Here is a 25,391-nt window from a genome sequence, read left to right on the forward strand (position 1 = left end):
TTATATATGCTTGTTCTTGTTTTTAGCTACTTTTTATATTTTAAAAAGGTCCTTCTATTATAATTTTTAGGGTAGTATGTGTTTGGTTTTTTTTTTGTTATTGGTTTTTTTTGTTTTGGCAGGAGGGTACATAAATGAGTATGGTGTTTAATTATTCAGCAAACACCTAGTACCTCCTGTGTACCAGACACTATGCTAAATGCTGAGGATAGAAAAGGAGGCAAAAGCCAATCTCTGTCCTCAAGGTGCTCATGATGTAATGAGGGAGTTAACTTGTAAACATATACTAGTAAATCACATATTGGAAAAATGGGAAATAATTAACAGTGGGAAGATAGTGGAATTAAGAGACATTGGGGACGTTTTTTCTGTAAAAGATGGGATTTTGTCAGAAGTTTTTTCTGCATCTGTTGAGATAATCATGTGGTTTCGGATATTCTTGTTATTTTATCATCTTGATTGTTTTCCTATTACTAACTATTCTAACATCCCTGATATGAATACAACTTAATCATAATGAATGATTTCTTAGATGAATCACTGCAACCTGTTTCAGGATTTTATTTAAAAATTTTTAATCAGCCTTCATTTATCATCTTGGCCTATAGCTCTCCTGTGTTTTCATTCTTTTTTAGTTTAGATATTAGGAATATATTTTTCTTTTGAACTCAGGTTTTCCTTTCTCCAGGCCACACATTCCACTCACTGTACCTCCTGCCTGCCCTTATATTTTTCTTACAAAAGGAAACTGGTTGTATGCTTGGTTTCTTTGTTTTTGAGCCTAATTTTTGTAGTATGGGTACTAGCCCTTTGCATCCATCAGAACCAGGCAGTCTGTTAAGATCAGTGGGCACCCCACGTTGATACCCAGTGCTCTATACTCTGAGCAGCTTTGTGCTATGAGAGTGGTCACAACCATGTTACAAAGTCGCCAATCTCTTTGACAGAACTGACAATGCGGTGAAGAACCATTGGAACTCTACCATCAAACGGAAGGTGGACACCGGAGGCTTCCTGAGTGAGACCAAGGACCCAAAGTCTGTGTACCTGCTCGTGGAGCTGGAGGATAGGGAGGGTCAGAGTTTGCATTCTGCAGAGAGCCAGGTAAATCTAGTAGGCACTCTTCCTTAGGAAGAATCCAAGCCAGTCCCTCAGAGTGGAATCCCCCAGAGGGTGGGGTGGGTACTGTTTTGCTATTCTTTCCACTGGGTCAGCACCCTGCCTGAGACTTGCTAGGTATTCAAAAAAACGTTAGTTACTTCAGATTAGTTCTCTCTCTTCCCCCTCAATTTCCTTGGAGTAAAATGAGATGCTTAGATTAGAGAATCCCTGAATTCTCTTCCATTCCTATCCCTAGATTTTCTGGTTGATAAATCATCAAGTAAATGTTTATTAAAACTTCTAGATGCTGGGGCAATATTAAAAAATAAAGATGGAAGGGAATGAATCTGGAACTCAAAATTTTAAAAACAAATGTTGAAAATTGTTTTTAGGAAAAGGACCCATATGGGCAAATATGTCTGTAGCAGCTCTTATTGAGGTAACAAAGAATTGGAAAATGAGTAGATGCCCTTTAGTTGGGGAATGTTTGCATTAGTTGTGTTATATGAAAGTAATGGAATATTATTGTTCTTTTAAAAAATGATGATGAACAAGCTGATTTTAGAAAGGCCTGGAAAGATTTTTATATGAACTAGTGTTGAGCAAAACAAGCAGAACCAGGAATACATTGTACACAATAACAAGAAGAATGTGTAATGATCAACTATGTAAGACTTGGTTCTTGGCAAGTGATTCAGTGATCCAAAGCAATCCCAATAGACTTTGGACAGAAAATGCCTTCCTCAGAAAAAAAAAAACCAACTATGGCGACTGAGTGTAAATTTATGCTGTGTTCACGTCTGTTTTTTTTTTTTTTTTTAATCTCCCATGGTTTTTCCCTTTTGCTTCTGATTTTTACTCTCCCATATGATTCATTAAATAATATATATCAAAAATAAATAAATTTGCTAGCGCAAAAAAGAAATTTGTTTTTACATGTACCTGGGAAAAAATAAAATGAAAATTAAGGAAATAAAATGATAAAGAGCTCTGTTTTCACAGGTTTTCTAAACTATTGGAGGAGTTGAGCTGTAACTTCTAGCAAATAAATTCCAATAAATAATTATGATGAACTAGGTTTATAGGAAGAGTATAAAGTACTATGAGATCAAATAGAGAGATCCATTTTAGCTGGGAGGGAAGAATCAGGAAATGCTTCATGGCACTGGTGGCATTTGAATTAAACTTTGGAAGACTAATAGAAGGTCAGCAGTGTGAGGGAGTTGGTAGTAAAGATAATCTTTTAAAGTATTTTATTTTTCCATATACATGCAAAGGTAGTTTGCAACATTTACCTTTGCAAAACCTTATTACAATTTTCCCCCTTCCCCCACCTAGACAGCAAGCAATACAATAGCTATTCAGTTAAACATGTGCAAGTCTTCTAAACATTTTAAAGCATATTTCCATATTTATCATGCTGCACAAGAAAAATCAGATCAAAAGGAAAAATAAAACACAAGGAAAAAAACAAGCAAACAACAACAAAAAATGAAAATACTATCCTTTGATCGACATTCAGTCTCCATACTTGTCTCTCAGGATGTGGATGGCTCTTTCCCTCACAAGTTTCATTGTTGAAAAGAGCCAAGCCCATAAGAATTGATCACATTGATCATGCTGTCATGTACAATTTTTTCTTGGTTCTGCTCATTTCACTCAGCATCAGTTCATATAAACCTCTTCAGGCTTTTCTGAAATCAGCCTGCAGTTCATTTTTTTATAGAACAATAATATTCCATTATATTCATATACCATAACTTGAATAAGCTATTCTCCAATTGATGGGCATCCACTCAGTTTCCAGTTTCTAGCCACCACAAAAAGAGCTGCCACAAATATTCTTGCACATGTGGGTCCCTTTCCCTCCTCTAAGATCTCTGGGATACAGACCCAGTAGAGACTGGATCAAAGGATATGCCCACTTTTATACTCCTTTTGCTCCCTAGAATGGTTGAATCAATTCATAACTCCACAACTCTACCGACAATGTATTAATTTCCCAGTTTTCTCACACCTTCCCCAACATTTATCATTCCTTTTTCCTGTCATTTTAGCCAATCTAAGAGGTGTTGTCTTAATTTGCATTTCTCTAATCAATAGTGATTTAGAGCACTCTTTTCATATGACTAGAAATGGCTTTAAATTCTTCATCTGAAAACTTTGCTCTGCTCCTATCCTTTGACCATTTATCATTTGGAGATTGTTTTATATTATAAATTTGAGTCAGTTTGAGGCCTTTGTCAGAAACACTGGCTGTAAATTTCTCTCCCTCCCCAGATTTCTGCTTCCCTTCTAATCTTGTCTGCATTGTTTGAACAAAACCTTTTTAATTTAATCAAAATGATCCATTTTGCATTTCATAATGTTCTCTAGTTCTTCTTTGGACATAAGTTAGACTCTCCCTTGTTGCCCTAAATGAGAGCACCCTTTATGTTGTGAGCCTGTTTAGACCTTATCTTGGGTAGGCTGCTAGGTGTTGGTCAGTGCTTAGTTTCTGCCACACTATTTTCCATGTTCCTAGCACTTTTCGTCATATAGTGAGTTCTTATTCCAGAAACTGGGGTCTTTGGGTTTGTCAAGCGCTACATTACTATAGTCTTGACCGCTGTGTCCTCTGAGCCTAACCTATCCCCCTGATCCAATACTCTGTATTTCTTAGCCAGCACCAAATGGTTTTGATGACCACCACTTTATAACATAGTTTTAAGTTTGGTACAGCTAAGCCCCCTAATGAAGAGGATTTTAAGCAATGGGGGATGGAAAGGCTCAAGGCTGGGAAGGGATGACATGCGCTTGGATGATGGTAGTCATGGATGGGTGCCTTGGGTTCCAGGCCAGTGAGTTTAATATTTAAATACAGCACTAGGGAACCATGGAAGGGTTTTGATCAATGGAATGATACCATTAGACCTGTGCTTAAGAAAGGCTAATCTAGATTGCTGTTCTCGACAAGCAAACTTTTCCTCTAATAGACCATTCTTTTATTTTGCCCTGTTAAGAGTAATTTCTACTCCCAGAAGCATTATAACTTAAATGATCATATAGAAATCCACAAACTCCTAATTCCTTGCAATTTAAAAAAAAATGCTGTAAGGCTGCATGTGATGGTTGTACCTCTGATCTCTCTTACTGGATAGACTGAGCTTGGTGGTTCTGAGCTGTAGTCGGACTAAAATATCGACCATACTATGTATACCACCAATATAGTGAGCTCCCAGGATTGGGGGTCAGTGGACTTCCTAAGGAAGGACAAGCCAATCCTCATCAGAAATGAAATGTAGCAAAATTTCTCACGGTCGGGGTAAGTTTGTATTCCCAACCTAGTTGATGTAGGATCTTAAAAAATAAAAATAAAGGAAAAGAAAAAAAAAATTTTAATTTTTTTAATTTTTTATTTTTTTATTAATTTGAACAAGATAGTAACAATAGTAACAAGTATTCTATTTGTTGTCCTATTTCTTTGTATTTTTGTTGTGGTTGTTTGTTTATTTCTGGATTTTGATGCTAATCTTGATTCCCCTCTCCTCCCTAATTACTATTTTAAACAGAAGACTCTTACTACTGATTGGTCCACTGGGGTCATGGAAGTGGAAGAGGAAGTCAGTGAGGAGGAGATAGCAACCACATCAAGTATCACAGCTGCAACCACATCAGGTGTAATGGCTGCAGCCGCCTCAGGTGTTGTAGCAGCAGCTGCCCCTGCCGAGCAGCAGGAGAGGGCTCCTGAGGAGCCGCCCAAAGACCTGATCCCTGACCCCATGGAGGAGACTCCCAAGGAGCTGAAGTCTGAGGATTCTCCCGTGGAAGTCAGTTCTCCATACAAGTGGGTGGTGGAGGCTGCCAACTTCTTGTGTCCAGCTACAATACCAAACTTGACAGATGCGCTGGAGCTGATAGAATCGGTAATGATTATTCCTTACATTAAATAATAGGAGTTTGTGGATTCCCCCAATTTTTGCAAGATTTTTATTTGTGTATTTGAATGTTTAGTTTGGAATGTCTGTGGTTACTAAACTTAGAATTTAAAAAAGAATGATTTCTTGCATTTATGTTGGACTTTTGAGTTTACACAACACTATCATTGCTATCATCACAACAGTCTTTGAGGGAGGCAGGTTGGGGACTTTAGCATTATTTTATAGATTTTAAGGAAACTCAAGTCCAGGAAAAGGTGAATTAACCTGGTCAGGGTCCTATAAGTAACAATGGATAAAGCAGGTTCTCTTGACTAACAAAATTTCTTGATTAAAGATATAGTTGAGGAAAAAAGAGTGTTAGATTATGAATAGAGGGTCACAGAGAACAGTTGTCATGGGGAAAGGTGGGGGTGGGGGTGGGGGTGGGGGAGGAAGTATTTTAGTTCTGTAAGCCAGAAAAAGGAACCCGGATGGGCTTGTTCTTTTGGAAGACTGGGTTCTTACATTGTTCAAAGTGACACTGAATAAATCTTTTCCCATCACAGATAACTTTCAAATCAGTTGAATCTCTTCGTATTTTAATATTAACGGCAGAGAGAGTTTGAAAGAATACCTGGTTATTTCTGTAACATTTTGGACAGCTAGGTAGTGTAATGGATAGAACACTGAGCTTGGAATCAGGAAGAATCTTTTTCCCAAGTCCAAATCCAATCTCAGACACTTCCTAGATGTGTGACATCACCCCATTTACCTCAGTTTCCTCATCTGTAAAATGAGCTGCAGAAGGCAATGGCAAACTACTCCAGTATCTTTGCCAAGAAAACCTCAAGTGAAATCATGAAGAATCAGATTCAACTGAAAAGCACCATCTTTGCTGGGTAGACTCTCTTTGTTTGCTGCCTTCCTCCAACAGAGGATATTTTGTTTCTTCATATTGGACCTTTGCTGCCTTCCTTGGGGTATGTCTCTAATAGTGGAAAGGCTAGGTGAAAGGATGTGGTGACTTTTCCTAGATTGTTCCTAATTGTTATCCAGAACAGCTGATTTCCTTCACAGGTTCACCAACAATGCATCTGTCAGTGTTGCTAATTTATCAGACTTGCTTGAATTTGCATTTCTCTTGCTGTTAGTGATTTGAATAGGTTTTCATATGTTCATATATATAGCTTGAGATTCTTTTGAAAATCGACATCTCCCTTGGGTAATAGCCATTAGCATTTATGCATTTGTGTCTAGTCCCTGTAAATTTTGGCTATCAATCACAGTCAATGCAAATATATTTCTCATTTTTCTTTTTCAGTTTTAATTCTGTTTTCATTGATTTTATTCATTCAGGAGCTTTTTGATTTTATGTAGTCAAAATTTTCTATTTTATCTTTCATGAGCTCTCCCATTTTTGTTCAATTAAGAATTTTCCTTATGGATATAGTTGTGAAAAGTACCTGAACTTTTTGTATTTGCCTTTTGTATTCAGATTGCATATTTATTTTGTGCATTCGATGTCTTTCCTATCCATCCTTTGTTCTCTTGTCTCTTGTCCTCCCCAAAGTTCATCATAAAGAGTCTCTACCTAAAGTATTGGAGGCTCGCCTTGCTTTTTCTTGATATCTCAGAGCTATATTCTTGGGCCATCTACCTGTTATTCCTTAGCCTTGCATGACTAGCCTGTCTTCTGTTGCATAATTCCATTATGACATACATTTTTTCCTTTAAGTTCTCATTGTACTGCACATTCTCTTCACACACACTGTATTCTTTTGTACAACCCTTTGTGTGAAGCTCATCTTTAGTTTTTCAGAGGACCTAAAGCAATACCTGTGAAATCTTTGTATTTTAAAAATATACTTATGTTCTGGAAAGCTTAGGGTCAGTACAAATGCTTTGCTGTTTCCTGTAAGCAGTTCAGTCCTGTCTCTTCTTTTTCAACTCTTTACTCAGTTCATTGTTCATCTGTATTGTCTTGTTCCAGAGATAAAAACTGTTCGACAAGCTCTATAGCATATCCATTTAGATGCATGTTGGAATCAGGACAGTGTATATACTTAATCTTCTTCGACTTTCCTCTGTTGATGGACCAACTAACCTCTTTTGAGTAATAACCAAGCACTTCCAGGAGGTTCTGCAGTATCTTGTATTGAAACAGTCAATACAAATGTTATGCACAAGAGAATCTTGAGGACCTCATCCTCTGTAGAGAAGAACCTTGGCCTGGATTCTGTGTTGAATCTTCTATCAAAATGGCAAATACTTTTGACAAATATGATTCCTTCTTTTGGCCCTTGCCTGATATCATTAATATTATTATTAATTATTATTGTTATTAAATAATCCAATTATAAAAGATCTGGCAAAGTCCTACTAAGTTGAATAGTCTAAAAAATTGATTAACAGTAAGCACAATGAAATTTTATTTCATTTTAAAAATTTCATTTATTTTATTTTCTATGTATTTCACTCAGTAGTGAGAAGATAAATACTTAGGACATTGTTGAATACTGATTGAGAAAGCCTGATTGTTCCCTCGCCTAGAAAATCCTCAGTTTGTATAGAGATACTTGTCTTTTTTCTTTGAATTTACACATTTATTTATTTCTTTATAACACTATTTAACCTTATAGATTTTTTTTTTCACTTAGAAAGCAGTTTTTAACTTTTTTTTTTTTTTTTTAATTTGTGTTCTGAGTTCTTTCCTTCATTTCCTCTCTTTTCTCTGAGATAGTAAACGATTTGGTACAGATTATACCTATGCAATCATGCAAAACATATTTCCATTAGTCATGTTGTGGGAGAAAGTTCAGGCCAAAAAAACCCCCAAGAATAGTAACATTAAAGAAGTCTCCATCAATTTTTCCTCTGAAGGTGGATATCTTTTTTCATCATGAGTCCTTTGAAAATTTTTGGGATCATTGTATTGCTAAGTATTTCCCAGTATTGCTCTTTATATTGTTCTTATTGTGGACATTCGTTTTTCTTTAAGCTTTTGAGTTTTAATTTTTTCTCTTTCCTCCTTTCTCCTCCCCAAGACAGTATGTAATGTGATACAGATTATACATGTGTAGTCATGTTAAACATATTTCCATATTAGTCAGTTGCAAAAGAAAGGATCAAAACAAAAGGGAAAAGCCATGAGAAAGGGAGAAAAAAAAAAAAAAGGTAAAAAGTGCTTCAATCTGCATTCAGACTCCACAGTTGTGTATAACATTTTTCATTATGAGTCTTTTTGGAATTATCTTGGCTCATTGTATTGCTGAGATAGCCGTATTGCTATACCTTTCTTTCATACCTGATCATTGTACAGTGTTGTTGTTGCTGTGTACAATGTTCTCTTGATTCTGTTCATTTCACTTAAGATCGGGTCATTCCACCTATGATTTCATAAGTATGGGGGGCTGGCAGTGAGACATTTCCTCCACCAGTTTAGGCCGCCATCTTCCTACTACATTTATTTGTCTTGGGGAGTTTCCCAGAGAACTTAGAATTTAAATGACTTTAAGCCAGGGCTATCTGACTCTGAGGACAATTTTCTGTCTACTGCATATAGTATGCTACCTCTCACTTTGTGTTTATTCTCTTTATGTTTAATCTTTATATATTTATGTTTATACTTTGTGTTTCACCTCTTAGAAGGTAAGCTCCCTGAGAATAGGTAGTCTTTCATTCTTTTTCAGTCTTTTCTAGAGGACTCAGACCAGCCTAGATATATAGATTGCTATACTCCTTGTTTCTGGGGGAGGTGATGCCCTACTGGTGGTCCTCTGAGTCCAGTGGCCAAATATAGATCAGGGCAACCTGGAAATGGCCCTGCGTGCAGTAGGGGATCTTGGACTTTTTAACCTAAGGTCTTTAATAGGTCATTTGACTGAGGCAACCTAGTCAGTGATTAAAGTTAGAAGAAATTAAAGAAATGAGGTTGACAATGACCTCTTACCTAGCCAGAAAAGAAAAAATCAATCTGTAAGGCAAGACCCTCACAGTTTTGGAAACAAACAATTGCTATTTATATTTATATTGAGCCAATTTGGGCCCAAACAATGGCCTAGTGAAGCCTGGCCTGGGACCCTTTGTTGATCAATCAAGTGATAGTTTAGGCTAGGTCTTTAAGAAAGAAATCTATCCCCCTCAATCCCATGGTATTTTGTGAGGTTTCTGCAATCTGAAGGGCTTGATACCCTATGTGGACTGAGGGAAGGAAAGGGAAGTAAGAAAAGAGCATCCTGTGCTCCCCAACTGACCTGTACCAGTTGAGTCCCAACTCCTCCTACTGTTTGTCCTTCATCTTGAACAAGACCATGACTTCAGGGAGATGATACCTTGACATAATTGTGTGCTGAATTTAAGGGAGGGAAGGTTGTGCAGGGACCTCTGCCTCATTTTGTCCTCCGGAGGCTCCGGGTCCAGTGGGAGAAAAAAGGCCAGGACGAGTGGAGATGGCCCTGGGTGCAGTGGGAGACCTCAGCCTTTTTAAGTTAAGACTTTCAGTAGGTCTCAGTTTGACTGAGGCAATGCTAAGACAAAAGGGGTACTAAATGAATGTTGAATTGACTGATCTGGACTTCAAGGTCTTTCACCATCTTGGTCATCCTCCTTTGGATGTACTCCATCTTGCCAATGTCATTCCTACTAAAACTTAGCACGGTATTCTAGTATGGTTAGAGTACTACAGGATTATCGCCTCCTTGGTTTTCTATACGTTGTGTCTGAAAGAGCATAGCTTTTTGGTGGTTGTCATGCTGTGATAGGGCTCTTTGTACCCTAAGACTGTCAGGTCCTTTGTAGGTGTACTGGTATCTGACCATACCTTTCTAGTCTTATTTTTGTAGAGTGCTATTTGAACCCAGTCGTAACCTTTATATTTATCCTTACCGAAGTGTTTGTTGGACCATTCTATCCCACCACCATCTTTTTGGATTCTCGGTTATCAGAACTGATAAGTAAGACTTGAGTAGAGCTTGGCTCTTGTGCCAGACCTGTTTGTAGCACTAGGGAAGTTAATCTGAGTCTCAAGCTCATGGTTTATTGGTTATTGGTATCACTTGTTCTACCCAGGATCCTGATGGATGGTGTGACCTGAGTAACTTTGACCTGCCTGAGGAGTTATCCAATGGTGGTGGTAACAGCAGCAGCAGTAGCAGCAACAGCCCAGTTAAGCAGACATTCAGTAAGCCTACAGTTTCTGCCCAAAGCATGACAGAGTACCGTCTGGACGGTCACATCATCTCCGACCTGAGCAAAGGCAGCCGAGGCGAGCTGATCCCCATCTCCCCAAACACCGAAGTCAGCTTTAGTACTCCGCCCTCCATCCTCAAGCGGCAGAAAAAGAGGAGGGTCACCCTTTCTCCCGTCTCAGAGAACAGCCCCAATGCCAGCTATTCATTTGTGGATTCCTGTAATAGCCTGACCCCCAAAAGTACACCAGTGAAAACGCTTCCCTTCTCCCCTTCCCAGGTGAGTTGCCTATTAGCCCCCAACGTTCCTAGGGTGACCCAGGGTCTCTAGATGTTATAGTGGATGTGCTGGGGAAAATATTGACCAAGAGACCAGACACATTCTGTAATATCCTTGAACCAGTTTTTAAATAGGCTGGTTTATCCTTTGTACCTATCCATCCTTTAAACTGATTTGAAATGGGTCTTCTTTGGGTAGTCCCAGCAGTGTCCTGCCATTGTTCTTTTCTGTGACCTGAGTTCCATTAAGACATCACAGAAAGATTCATGGCTCATATATTCCACCAGAGATGAACTTTTTTTTTTTTTTTTTTTTTTTTTTTTTTTTTTAATTAGAACTTTTTATTTTTCAAAACATGCATGGATAATTCTTTGACATTAACCCTTGTAGAACCTTGTGTTCCAATTTTCCCTTTGTTCTCCCACCTCCTCCCCTAGATGGCAAGTAGTCCTTTATATATTACTGTTTTTATTTTTTCAAAGGACCTTACATCTGATCTAGCTCAGGACTTCTTAACCATTTTTGTGTCACTGATCTGAGAGACTAATAAAATCCTTGAATCCCTTTTCAAAAAACTGTTTTTAGGTATATAAAATAAAATACCTAGGATTACAGGAGAAACCAATTGTATTGGAGTGCAATTATCAAAATGACCAAATTTCTAGTTATTCCAATAATTTCTATTATTTCAGTTATCAGTGATAAACAAGGAAGTTCATGGATTCCATGTTTAAAAACAGTGGTCTATTGTAATACACCTCTTACCAGATGAGGAAACTAACATCAGAATAATAGTGACTTTTCCAAATTGACATCCCACATTCCCCATCCAGTATGTTTCCTACTGTCCTCAGGTACCTTCTGCTATGGGGAGTGCTGAGGGAGAAGGTTATAGGCTCATCGATTTAGAGATCTGGTCCAAATCCTTCATTTCATCGATTAAGAAGATTAAGGAACTTGTCCAGTGCCACACAGGCAGTAATGGGAAAGCTGGGATTTGAACCCAGTTCCTGAATTCAAATCCTGTGTCCTTTCTCTTGTACCAACCTGCCCCACTAGCTCTAATCTGCCTTAGGCTGTCATTGCTTTGTGATCCTGTCCCATCACTTATCTCCTGCCTGCCTTAATGTCCTGTTCTGTAGAACGGGGGCCATAGTGTAACTGCCTCCCAGGGTGGTTGTGAGATAATTGGCGAGCCATGAATGTGGTAGTTGTGGTGCCCGGCTTCTTCCAGGTTTTCTGACCTCTTCCCTACCTGTGAAAAGTAAACAAGGATTTTCCTTTTGGCAGGGATAATCGGCCTCTTACTCATCCCCATCCAGATAGGGGTGAAGGGAAATTTGAGATGGTGATGGCTTTGATTTTTTTTTTTAAAAAGCTAGTACCATTTTCTGTGGTGCTGTCATTTGTGTAAAAGCAACAATTGAAAAGTTTCAGCATGCCTGAAGACAACCTGAGCTAAGGAACTGTCAGCTTACCTATAATCTGGGCCCAAGGTTTATTGTCCAGGTTTATTAGATGGCTGCTCCTCCTTACCCTCTGAACTATGGCTTCTAACCATGCCCCAAAGGTAGGAAGAGCAATCACAGAAGCTCCCACTTCTCTTAGAAGTTTAGAGATGTTTCTCTCTGACAACAGCCCTAATATAGGTCAGGTAAGTAGTCTCCTCATGTTACAGCTCAGGAAACTAAGGCAAAAATATGAAGTATCATGCCCAGAGTAGTTAGTACCAGAAGCTGTCTATAAAATACCAAGATTCTGACTCCTAAGTTGGTATTTCCACTGCCTGGACACTGTTTTTTTTTTTTTTTTTTTTTTTTTATAAAAAGTCTGGTGCGAGAAGAAAGGGAATTTTGTTGCTAGTCCCGAGTCTTACAGTCCTATGATTAGAGAGATCCCCTTATTCTATGCTGCTTCTTATTTTTTTTCCCTCCTTCTGCAGTTTTTAAACTTCTGGACCAAACAGGACACTTTGGAGCTAGAGAGCCCTTCACTGACATCCACACCCGTGTGCAGCCAGAAGGTCATTGTCACCACCCCACTGCACCGAGACAAGACTCCCCTGCACCAGAAAAGCAATGCGTAAGTCTGCCTTCTGTACCTCAGAATTCACCGCATGAGCTGATGTGGCCTCCATCGCCTCATCACAACCACTTTTTATCTTCATGTGATCTAATTTGTCCTATTACACTTCCCTTTTCCTTCTTCCACCCCTGAATGTCTTTTTCTTTGTCATCGCAATAGAGTCTATTCACAACCACACCCTCAATCCATTTGATGCCCCCCCTTTGCCCCAGTGACAGATACATTCTCAAGAATTACAGATGTTTTCCCATCTAGGGAATTAAACAGTTTAACCTTTAAATAATATGTATTCTGTTTCTATGTTTCTCTTGAGTACTATTTGTAGATTAAATTTCCTATTTGGGTTTTTTTTTTTTTTTTTTAATAGAAATGATTGAAAGTATCTTTGAAGCTCTATTGCCTCCCCTCAAAGATGATGCTGACTCTCTCTCACTGGGTAGTTAATTCCTGATTGTAATTCTAGGTTTTTTTGCCTTCTGGAATGTGGTATTCCAGGCTCTCTGATGTTTTAGTGTAGAAGCTGTCAGGTCCTGGGTAATCCTGACTGTTGCTATTTAATATTTGAGTTGTTTTTGTCTGGAAGCTTGTAGTAGTTTTTTCCTTGAGATTATAGTTTTGGAGTTTTGCAATGTTCCTTGGGATTTTATGAGATCTCCTTCTGAATGTAATCAATGGATCCTTTCAATTAGTATTCCTTCTCTATTTCTAGAATATTGGGGTAATTTTCTTTATGATCTCTTGTAGAATGCTAGCCTGGCAGAGCCCCTAATTCTAAGTGGTGTAATTTATATATCCCTGGACCCGAATTGAGTTCAAATCCTTAATTTAACTGTGTGACCAGGTTTAGCTGCCTTAATTTTCTCATCTATAAAATGGGAGTGGCAGTAAAAATATCTGTATCCTAGGGTAAATGTGAAGATAGAGATAATATCTATAAAAGCAGAGGTTTTTTTAACCTTTTTAAAATCTTGGACCCTTTTAATAGTCTGAAACCTATGGACCCCTTCTCAGAATAATGGTTTTAAATATTTAAATAAAATATAAGACTATAAAGAATACAAATTATATTGAAATGTAGTTGATACTTTTTTTATATCCCCAGTACTTAGCATAATGTTTGGCACATAATAGGTGCTTAATAAATGTTTTATTGGCTGGTTATTAAAATAATTTTTAAAAAATTATTTTACCCCAGTTTGATTCCTTGGCCTAAAGTAGTTTATGCCAGGGACAAATATTCATAGATTTGTTGTGTTGGGGAATCTTTAGAATTTATACTCTATGTGCTGAATCTATCTTCTTCAAGGGATAGAATAGAGTTTAAATTGCTGAATTAGAATTTGGGATACCTCGATTTGAATTGTGCCTTTTATATTCATTTGCTTCATGATCCTAAGCAAGTCACCTAACCTCTCTTTTGAGTTTTCTTTTTTAAATAATTAGCTTTTTATTTTTAAACTATTTTCAAACTAAAACTATGCTTAGTTTTCAACATTCACCCCTGCAAAACTTTGTATTCAAAAATTTTCTCCCTCCCTTCCCCCCATTCCCTCCCCTAGACAGCAAGTAATTTATTATATGTTAAACATGTGCAATTCTTCTATGCATATTTCCATATTCATCATGCTGTACAAGAATGAGCAGTTCAAAAAAGAAAGAAATGAGAAAGCAAACAACCAAAAAAGGTGAAAATGCTATGTTGTGATCCACACTCAGTCCACATAGTGCTCTCTCTGTGTGCAGATGGCTCTCTCCATCACAAAATCATTGGAATTGTTCTGAATCATCTCATTGTTGGAAAGAGTCACAGAATTGATCGTTGTATAATATTGATGTTGCTGTGTACAATGATCTGGCTCATTTCACTTAGGATCAGTTCATGGAAGTCTCTCTAGGCCTCTCTAAAATCATCCTCCTGATCATTTCTTATAGAACAATAATATTACAAGAGTCATCTACCATAACTCAATCATTCTTTAACTGACCAGCATCCACTCAGTTTCTTGCCACTCAAAGAAGGCTGGCACAAACATCTTTGCACATGTAGGTCCTTTTCCCTTTCTTATGATCTCTTTGAGATACAGACCCTGTAGAGACACTGCTGGATCAATGAGTACACCCAGTTTGAAAGCCTTTGCAGCATAATTCCAGATTGCTCTCCAGAATGGTTGGATCCATTCACAACTCCACCAACAATGTATCAGTGTCCCAATTTTCTCATACCCTCCCCAACATTTATCATTCTCTTTTCCTGTGATTTTAGCCAATCTAAGAAGTGTTGTCTTAATTTGCATTTCTCTAATCTATAATGATTTAGAGGCCTTTTTTCATATGACTAGAAATGGCTTTAATTTCTTCATCTGAAAACTTTGCTCTGCTCCTATCCCAGAAACAATGGCTGTAATCCCCCCCTTCCCCCCCAGATTTCTGCTTCCCTTCTAATCTTGTCGGTATTGATTTTGTTTGAACAAAACCTTTTTAATTTAATATAATCAAAATGATCCATTTTGCATTTCATAATGTTCTCTAGTTCTTCTTTGGACATAAATTCTTTCCTTCTCCACAGATCTGATAGGTAGACTCTCCCTTGTTGCCCTAAATGAGAACATCCTTTATGTCTAAGTCATGAGCCTGTTTAGACCTTATCTTGGTGTAGGCTGTTAGGTGTTGGCCAGCACACTATTTTCCGTGTTCCCAGCACTTTTCGTCAGATAGTGAGTTCTTATTCTAGTCGTTGACCACTGTGTCCTGTGAGCCTAAACTATCCCACTGATCCAATACTCTATTTCTTAGCCAACACCAAATGGTTTCAGTGATCACTGCTCTGTAATACAGTTTTAGCTCTGATACAACTGCTTTAGTTTTCTTAACTGTAAAATGGGGTAATAATGCCAATAGAGCTGTTGTGTGACTCAAATGAGATAATAACTAGAAAACACTTGGCACATATGCAAGGGCTACAGAAATGCTGGCTACTGTTACTGTTATGAGTAAAAGGAAGAGAATGTGCTAGGGAATCAGTTGGGAGTCTCAAGCAGCCACAGGCATTGGAGGAAGGGAGAACATCTGTATTTGCTGGCTCTTACATGCTCTTCATTTACTGGCAGTTTCGTTACCCCGGATCAGAAATATTCAATGGACAACACTCCCCACACACCCACTCCATTCAAGAATGCCTTGGAGAAGTATGGACCACTAAAACCTCTGGTATGTGCCCTGTGTTACTAGGATTTCCATCTTGTCCCGAGGGTTTAGGATGCTTTCAGTGGTCCCTGCTTCCAAAGACTAATTTTACTTTCAGTGCTAAATGGAAAATTAATAGTAATTAATAGGCTCAGATTTTTTTCGTAGACTTCCTTTGCAATGATATATGCTGGTATTTAACTCTGGAAACTCAACCATGCATGAGCACATTATCCTCAAAATGGGTAGTTCCTTCATTAGCATGACATCCTGGCTTTCGGAATCTAAACTCAAGCCCAGCATTTCTAGAGTATCACTTGGAGTTTTTTTTTTTTTTTCTTCTTTCAGTTGAATTTAAGAGAAAGATGAGTTTTTGCCAGGGCTTGTTTTTTATTCTAGACTGTACCTCAGTGTCAAAGTTATGAACCTAAAGATAAGTACAAATTCACTGTTCCCCCTAGCTGTGTTATCACAACAGGGTTTCTTAAATTTTCAATGCTTTTAGAAAAATCCTATTGGTAACATCTAGCAAGAATATCTAGAGAGGAACTAAAACCACAGCAATTTAATTTAAGCATAAATTCTCCCTTAAGCGTTTGATATAAATTGCCTTTTTTTTTTTTTTTTTTTTTTTTTTTTTTTTTTTTTAATTTAAATTATTGAGTCACAGAACTGTAAGATGAGAGAACTGCAGAGGTCTTGGAAGTCATTTGCTTCTAATTTCCTGATTTTACACTCTGAGAAACTGAGGCCCATGGGAGGAGAGTGGGTCAGTGAAAGAGCTGGAATCTGTGTGTTCTGACTCTTGGTTCAGAGCTCTTTCCAATTTACCATACTGGTTTTTGATTGGGAGTAGGAGAAAAGAAGGCAAGAAAAAAAGTCTAGGGAGATGGTTTAGTCAGAGAAGGTAGCAAGATTACCAGGCTAGTGTAGCATTATAAAAGCAGAGTTGCTCTCTGCCAGGGATTATCTTCTTATCTTTTGAGGGTCCTCTGCCTACTGGTCATCTCTAAGTGAGTTATTCTGGGGGTATCATGTAGCTCTTCTTCATAATGCTTCTATAATCGTGATACTCCACAGCCCCAGACCCCACACCTAGAAGAAGACTTGAAGGAGGTACTTCGAACTGAGGCCGGTATCGAGCTGATTATAGAAGATGATGTGAAACTTGAAAAGCAAAAGAGAAAACAAGGAGTGAGTTGATCTTGTCGGGATTGAGGTGTTTTTGTTTTCTGTTTGTTTTGTTTTAATAATATTCTATTTTTCAGATACAGTAAAGATATTAAATTTTAGCACTCATTTTAGGTACTATTTATTTTTAATAATAGCTTTTCATCTTTCAAAATACATGCAAAGATAGTTTTCAGCATTCATCTCTGCAAAACCCTTGTGTTCCATATTTCTCTCATTCTCTCCCCTAGAGAGAAGACTATAGATTTATAGACTATAAGACTTTATAGCAATCCAACACCGCTTAAACGTGTGCAGTTCTTTTAAGCATACCTCCACATTTTTAGCACTCATTTAAAAAAATCTTTTTGAGTTGAAATTTTCTTTTTCCTTCACTTTCCCTGTTTCTGATATGGCAAACAGTTTGATATAAGTTATATGAGAGCAGTCATGTAAAACATACTCCCATCTTAGCTATGTTGTAAAAGAAAAAATAGACCAATTGTCTTAGATCATTGTATTGCTGAGAATAGCCAAGTCATTCATGGCCATTGTATAATGTTCTACTAGTTCTGTTCACTTCACTTTGCATCAGTTCAAGATAGTCACACTCATAGCGTGAGTAGTCCTGATGCTAGGACTATGAGTGTATATGTGAGAATGACCAATCCAGATGCTTGGTTTGGGATTCAGTAGTAGGATGGGGAGCAGCAGTCCTGGTTCCTTGTGCCCTTCCTTAGATCAAGGGTTTTGGAAGAACTGCAGAGATGGCACCTCCAAACTAGAGGAATCCTGAATTTAAAGCAGTTGGGATAGGAAAGAAAATTGTCAGCTGCTATTCATTTCTCTTTCTTCTTTATCAAAAACTGGTTGTTATTTTTGTATTCCCAAATGCCTTTCTGTGTTGTAGGCAATTAGTAAATGCTTATTGATTGATAGTCACATTGGAGTATTCCCCAAAATAAGATTTTGGGTCTCCTTTGACCCAAAGAGTTCTTCCCTTTAAAAAAAAAAAAAAATGTAGAATTTTAATTTTCATTCCAAATTGTTTTCCTGATCCCTCTGACTTCACTCACCCATTGAGAAGGTTTAAAAAACAAAAAACAAAAAAAGCTAATTCCTAATACATTCCTAATACAGCTATTGTCAAGACAAAAAAAAAGAAAGAAAAGAAAATAGGGGTTCAGTCTTTACTCTGGGTCTGTCATTTCTCTATCTGGAGAAAATAGAACTTTGATCTTCTCATTTCCAGTATAGTGCTCTTTGCTCTTTACCAGTAATTTATCATTTAATAATAAGGATTTTTTTTCCAGGTCTTATTTTCATTCTGTTTCTTTGGTTTCTCCATTTTCATTTTCCTGCATGTATTACTTGAGACAGGTAGGCAAATTGGGGCATCCAACCAGTTTTTGAAAAATCATTTTAAGGTATTATATAAATACACAGAGAAAGAAACCATTCCAAGAAACTTTGAGGAAAAAGAATTTTAATACATTTTGTTTCTAGTATCCTCATTTTCCACTTATCCTTCCCTCTTAAATTGAATCCTTCCCTGTGGCAAAAAAAAAAAAAAAAGACACAACAGGACAAAAATAGCCAATGAAAGAGATCATTGTTTGACAGCCTGTATGGTACTTGTCTTCTGCTTTGAAGAGGAACCATTTTAAATTATCTATTCTTTAGAACCTTCATTGGTTTTTCAGTTATTCAGATTTTGACTTGACTTTTTGTCTTTCAAAACAAATTTTATTTTTATTCAAATCTTTTGTTTTAAGATACCCTCATTTCTTAATAGATTTTCCTCCTTTCTCACCTATCCAGCAAGCTATTCCCTTTTAACAAAGATTTAAAAGAAAGAGGAAAAATGCAATTCAGCAAAACCAATCATGATGTCAGTCCTTTTTGAGAATATTTGTAATATTTTACTCTCAGGCTTCCCTTGCCTGTAAAGAAAAGGAAGAAAAAGGATGGTCTAATTTCTTAATTTTTCTGTAGGCCTTGATCATTATAATTATGCAGCATTCAGTTTATTTTTAAAAAATTTTCTCGGTCATCCACATTGTTGTAGTTATGGTGTGTGTTTGTTTCCGCTTGTTTCAGGATTTGTCAATTTCTACAACTCTTCCCCTGCCAAGATGCTTCTCATAGCTCCATTTACTAATGGGAAGTTGGGAAGCTGTCCCTTCATTTAACTGGAGGACTCTAGAGGGAGCAACTTGCCTGTGTATCAGGAAAGAAATGGGAGTTCTGTTCTAAGGATTTCTAAAGTCCTTTTTGGCTATTCTAGGAGATTTAGTGAAGTTTTAGGGTCTGTACTTCAAGGAATAATTAGTCTAGTTACCAGTGTTATCTGTGGCTGATAAGACCAACTGGAAGGAGTTTGGAATGCTTTGCCAGAGGTCAGACACCAATAGCCCCTGAGAACATTTGGCCTGCCCTGTACTAAGTGGATAGATTATTGGTCTGGAGTCAAAAAGTTGTTAACTCCTGTCCACCTCTTTTTTGACCTACTTTGGAGTTTAGTTGCCAAAGGTACTAGAGTGAAGACTGAATCTAGAGTTAATCTAGTCTCAGACATTAGTCTGGGTAAGTCACTTATCTCCTTTTGCCTTGTTTCCTTATCTGTAAAGTAATCTGGAAAAGGAGATGGCCAATCACTCCATTGTCTTTGCCCAGAAGGAAGAGTCAGACACAGCTGAATCAGCTGAGCAACAATAAAACTTATTGATCCATTGAATTTGGACTTGACTATCTGGGCCCCAGTTTCTTTATCTGTGAAGTGAAGAGGTTAGACTTTGATGCCTCTTGAAAGCCCTTCCTGCTTTATGATCCTGTAGCTTTCTGAAGTTTAGCAATATGTATGAGCAGTAGAAATACATACATTAAAAACACGGAGGGAGTTTTCTTCTATTCCCCCCATGCCTCCAGAATGCATATTCAGCTGTGTATAATCAGAATATTCAACTATCTCTACCCAGTGTTGGCTGTCTCATACATGCACACACTTACACATGTGCACGTCCTAAATGTCTTCCTCTGTGCCAAACTAAGTTTCTTCAAACAGTTCCCTTTAAAGCTGTGATCCCTGATTCCCTATACAGACTCTGTTGTAACTCAGCTGTCCTTTCTCTGCTTTTTCTTGTAAACGAAAAAAACACCACCTCTGTATATATCTGTGATGTGTTTGTGTGAATATTTTTATTGTATGTGGGATCTTTTTCTGCTCCTACCAGTCTCCCATGGCCACCAGTTGTGGTAATGAGTTCCAGAACCCGGAGGCAGCAGAATCAGGCTGCTTAGCTTGGCCCAGCCTCTATATGTTCTGCCTGGGGCTCTGACTTTAGAGAAAGCTCATCAGGACTTTGGGCAGGAAGCTACTTTTCTCTTCGTCCATTATTATCTTGTCCATGGTCAGACCTTTGGGGGAAATGATTTTTTTTTTTTCCTCTTCAGTTATTAGGTCCTTCCTTTTCTTTGTTCATATAACATTCTGTCTTAAATCATACATATTTGTACACATGCTGTGTCCTCCCTTCATGTACATTACTGGCTTCTTGAGGGCAGGAAATGACATTGTTTTTTGTGTTTCTGACCTCAGTGCCTTAAAAAGAACAAGCATTTAACAAACATTTCCCAAATTGAATCATAAGTACGCTAGAGTCTTTCCTTGACTGCCTTTTTCTTTGTGTGTCTTCTAGCTACATCGAAGTCCAATTAAGAAAGTCCGAAAATCTCTAGCCCTTGACATAGTGGATGAAGATTTAAAGCTTGTGGTATCCTCTCTTCCAAAGACTGTGTGTTTTAAAAGAAACCAGGTAAGGGAACATACTTGCCACACATTGGGAGCTCTTCCCTTCCACGCTAGGATTGCAGGGAAGGTGGGTGGACTCATAGCACTACAAGGAAAATTAATAGTAGGCATCCTAGTTGCCCTGACCCAGAGTTGCAGAGAGTTTAGGGTAAATAGTATAGATTGCTCGGTCTTTTGTAAAAGATGCTTCACGGCCTTTTATCTGTGAGTAAGCTTAGTAATGAATGACATTTATAACTTGAGGATTGGACAGAACCTTAGAAATGAGTTACTCCAACCCCTTCATTTTCCAAGTGTAGAAGCAGTCCTGTTCCCCCTCCCATCTCCTCCAACTACTCCCCCTAAGGAAAAGACTTCTCGGAATGACACAGGATTAAAAGAGCCTTGCTAGAAATTGTCTCTTAACTCATGGTTTTCTTTATCACTATTTGTTGCTTAAAAAAAGGTAGGGCTCACTGGATCAAAATGCTGCATGTCATAGGGAAATGAACATCCCATGTATATTGGTGGTAATTGGTTCATAGCTTTGCCCAATTAGGCTGTGAAGTTTGGCCAAAGAAGGGAACTGCTTGGGCTCCTAGCAGAAGGTGTGGGGGAGGATAATACAACTAGTATTTTTAGTGATGTTGGCCCTACTTGTGAGTACAATTGCAGGTGTCCTGGGAGCTTGAAGCAGAAATGAAAATGTTTTCTTGATCCTTAAAAAAAAAAAAAAATCTTGCTCTGTCCAGTGGAGCAAAGATTAAAACAAGCTCCTGTTTACTGACTAAACCTGCTTGGCAGTGAAGCCTCTCAGGCAACAGGGACTTCCAGGCAGTAACACTAGTTATTCTCCCTTTCTGAGTTATTCCTGTGCCTGTAGCTCTGCATGTTGTAGATCGGTAAGCACCTAGCCTTGGTTGTTCATTATGGATTATCCTGAATCTAGAGTTGAGTCTTCATCCAGGCCAACCTTTTTGTTCTACAGATGAGGAAACTGAGGTCTAGTGAAGTTTACATAAGTAGTAAGTGGCTGTTACTGGATTTGAACTCAGCATCCAGTGCTTTTTCCCACTGTACCAAACTGGTATATTTCATGGGATAAAGATTTCTACTGGTGTGTATATGTTCTCCTCTAGTGCTGCAGGCTGACTTGAGTTGTGTCTGAAAAAATTTAAGGATTTTGGAGAAGCATAGCATAATGGGAACCACTCTAGATGAGCCGAGAAACCAAGGTTCTAGTCTTGGCCCAGTCACTGACTTCACCTGCCAATCTAATCTTCACTTTCTTTCTGTGGAAAAATAATAGTTTTAATTTTTATAGTGTCGTGAGGTTTGCAAAGTGCTTTGGATAATTGTCTCATTTAATTTTCACAGTAACCAAAATGAGGTAGGTACTGTTGTTATCCTCATTTACAAATGAGGAAACAGAGGCTAATAGAAGAAAATAAGTTATCCATCTAGTTATATAGCCAGTAAGTCATGCAGCCAGTCATACTTACATACATACTTATCTGTGTGCCTCTGGGTGGGTCACTTCACCCTGTTTGCTTTGGTTTCCTCATCTGTAAAAGGAACTGGAGAAGGAAATGGCGAACCATCTCAGTTTCTTTGCAAAGAAGGCCTCAGATGGGATCATGAGGAGTCAGTGTGGTCAAGGATCTTATAGAGACAACATAGAAATCTACACGAATGTATATGTAGGGTAGATAGGAAATAATTAACAGAAAGAAGGTGATGGATTTGAGAGAATATTCCCAGCATGGGGGAACAGCCTGAAAAAATGCCCAGAGTTGAGATAGAGTAACTTGTTTGTGGAAAACTACTTGGGTAATTTTCTGGGGAATGCATTGGAGAAAGGAGAACAATTAGGAGGCAGTAATGCAAGTAAGAGGAGATGAAGGCTAAGGTCCTGTCTAGCTCTAAATTTATGAGTCCCCTTTCCAATCTCCACTGAGCTAGAAGTTCTAGAAAATGGCAATATTTTGGCTCTGTTGTTAAATTTCCTGTTGCTCTTGGTAGATGCTAGAGATCTCCTGCTCTTCCACTGAGCCTGGGGTTGAAGGTTTGAATAGAACACAGGAAATTGCAAGAGGACAATTTAGGCACTGAAGCATGTCTCTTCAGATACTGCTTATACAGTTGAGAGCTGAGAAGGAACTGAAGGCCCTTTTCAGAGTAGCATGATGTCATCTCAAGAGAGTTAGAAGCATTGGACTAAGTTGCTCCCTGGTGTCTGCCTCTGCACCTGAAGTCCCAGCCTGCTCTTCCCTCTAAAAGCGTCCGGGTAGCACCAGCCAGGCTGGAACGGGGCTGCTGTAGATTGTCTGTGTTGTCCTGGGCTGTAAATAGGATGAAATCTCTGCTCAATTTTCTTTTTAGCCAACAAGCTTCTTGTCTAGCTCCCTCAATCTGACATCCTCAAGCAGCAAAGATGACAATAGTTTGCTCAACCAAGGGTTTCTACAGGCAAAGCCGGAGAAGGCCTCATTCCCAAAGACCTTGAGCCATTTCCAAGGCCCTGCTCCGGTAAGTCATGCTGTGGCTTTTACTGCAGTGTAATGAATGGTTGGAGAGAAAAGCTGGCCCTGAGTCCTCAGGGAACTGGTGGTTTGTTAGGGAGGTAGTGCTTGGAGGGCTCAGGCAGCATGAAGTAATGATCTGCCTTCAGACTCCCTGCTCCAGGGTCTCCAGTTCTGATGGGTGCTCCTGCCTTGGGGTTCTCGAAGGGACTGGAAGATGGACCACAAGAAGAGCACACTAGGATTTACCTAGTCAGGGATTTGTTCGTCCGTTAGGGAAGCATGGAGGGAGAGAGCCTTGAATTTTAAAAGCCTGTTGACTTTACTTATTATGTTGTCATTAGTTGGACAAAAGCCACCCTTTTGGAGCCATCATTATGGCTGCTTTGGTCAGTGTCAGAAGCCTCCTAGAGAGTCGTGAGAATGTTAATTAGCCCTTCTGCACAGCAAAGTCTGTGCTGGTCAGTATCACGCCTTCCCACTTCATTACTTCCTTTCAGTGGGCGGGAAGGGGAGAACCGTCTCTGCGACCACTGGTAGAAGTTGTAGCATTGATCACTAGAAATATGACAAAGCTGAAGCTCAGAGAGGCTGAGAATCTTACCTGTGGCCACAGACATAGAAATTGGCAAGGCTAGAGTTTGCCCTTGCAACGTTTAGCTCCAAATCCAAGGTTCTTGTATCCCAGCGGAGCAATTTACAGAATATTTCTTTTGTCCCAAGCACTGGGGCTTGATTTTTCTAAGACTAATTTAATTTATTCAAGCATCTAGGACTGGTACTTACTGTTTGCATTTGTGTCCTTTGCAGCCCACCTAAGACTCTCTTTTTCTCTAGTAACCCTCTTGAATTGGGGACTTGGGGCTTCCATCAGTCAGTCAGCAAACTTTTTTTTTTTTTTAATGTTAATAGTCTGTCAGGCATTGTGCTAGATTTGGGGATGCAAATAGGGGGACACCAACCATCCCTCCCCTCAAGAATTTTACATTTTAATTGGGAGGGAGTAAGGAGACAACATAAGTCAGAATGTAGAAGGTAAATGCAGAATAGAGGGAAAGCAACTAAACAGGGGTGACAGTAGTGAGTTTAAGGGAGGACCATAAATGCCTTCTAGAAGAGGTTAATTTGATTCTTGGAAATTAAACTGTTTTTCTCCTTTCCAGATGTCCAGTGCTTGGAAAATTGTGGCTTGTGGTGGAACCAGAGACCAGCTTTTTATGCAGGAAAAGGCCCGGCAGATCTTGGGTACCCTAAAACAGAGCCACACTTCTCGGACACTAATTTTGTCATGAAAAATATGGAGTTTTGACATTGTAGGGGTTTTTTCCCCCTTTTTTGACTGGCACCTAAGCAGGCATGAATTTGAATTTTTTTTTTTTTTTTTTTTCTTCAAAATAAGTTATTCAAAAAGTTTCAAGGAACTTAATTGAATTTTGTGGTGCAAGAGAGAAGTCTCTTCTACACTCCTTCCATGGATTCATGTGGAACCTGCATAGAGAGAAGAAATGCGATTTTGGATCTGACCTGGGAGGAAATGAACACTGGACTCTTTCCTGGGTTCTGCAGCATTTTTGCCCTGGGCTTGGGTTTTCCCTTTTCTTTCCATGGCAGTTACTAGGTGCTTTCAAGAGTTCTTGAGATTGTATTCTCTTGACTTGTTAATACTAGGAAAACTTGGGTTTTCCCTAGTTGTATGTTTTCAGTATGATCTTACCCTCTTGTTGAGGACCTTGAAAGGGAGTTTTTGGGGAATTCCTGTTAAAAATGGGCGCCTGTTCAGCTGAGACAAAGTGGTGTCCAAGGGGCCGTAGAGGGTGGCAATCGTTATCTCTCGGTTCCTCCTTTCCCCTTTTCCCTTTTGTTGCATTTAATATTATTAATTTTTTAAAAAAATAAAAATAAAAGCTCCCTGAAGCTTGTCTTTTTTGGCTTTTAAAGGCTTCTCTCTTCTCAGTCTCCCCAATTTCCTTAGTTCTTGTCTCTCTTCTCTTCTCCCATCTATGTCTCTTCTCTTTCCTTCTCTTTCCCTCTGTACTTGTCTCCTTTTCTTCTTCCCTCTCTCCCCTTTACCCCTTGTTCCTTTTTTCTCCTTCTCTTTCTCATCTCTGTCTCTTTCCCCATCTCTTCGTTATTCTCTCTTCCTTCACTCTTTCTGTCAATGATAGGTTTGATGAC

The 25,391-nt window shown here is 38.6% G+C and overlaps 1 protein-coding gene across 1 annotated transcript in view; it reads left to right on the plus strand.

Moving 5' to 3' along the window:
• MYBL2 (MYB proto-oncogene like 2) overlaps positions 1-25,130 on the plus strand; it is a 39,974-nt gene extending 14,844 nt beyond the window's left edge. Inside the window, exons 6-14 of the mRNA XM_074292608.1 lie at positions 948-1,104; positions 4,653-5,006; positions 10,068-10,466; positions 12,409-12,548; positions 15,659-15,758; positions 16,815-16,928; positions 20,603-20,719; positions 23,077-23,223; positions 24,380-25,130. Of these exons, the coding sequence (XP_074148709.1) occupies positions 948-1,104; positions 4,653-5,006; positions 10,068-10,466; positions 12,409-12,548; positions 15,659-15,758; positions 16,815-16,928; positions 20,603-20,719; positions 23,077-23,223; positions 24,380-24,508 (1,657 nt within the window). The 3' untranslated portion in view covers positions 24,509-25,130. The remainder of the gene's footprint in view (positions 1-947; positions 1,105-4,652; positions 5,007-10,067; positions 10,467-12,408; positions 12,549-15,658; positions 15,759-16,814; positions 16,929-20,602; positions 20,720-23,076; positions 23,224-24,379) is intronic.
• The last annotated feature ends 261 nt before the right edge of the window (positions 25,131-25,391 follow it).

This window comes from Sminthopsis crassicaudata, chromosome 2, assembly GCF_048593235.1.
Source record: "Sminthopsis crassicaudata isolate SCR6 chromosome 2, ASM4859323v1, whole genome shotgun sequence".
NCBI classification, from domain to species: domain Eukaryota; kingdom Metazoa; phylum Chordata; class Mammalia; order Dasyuromorphia; family Dasyuridae; genus Sminthopsis; species Sminthopsis crassicaudata.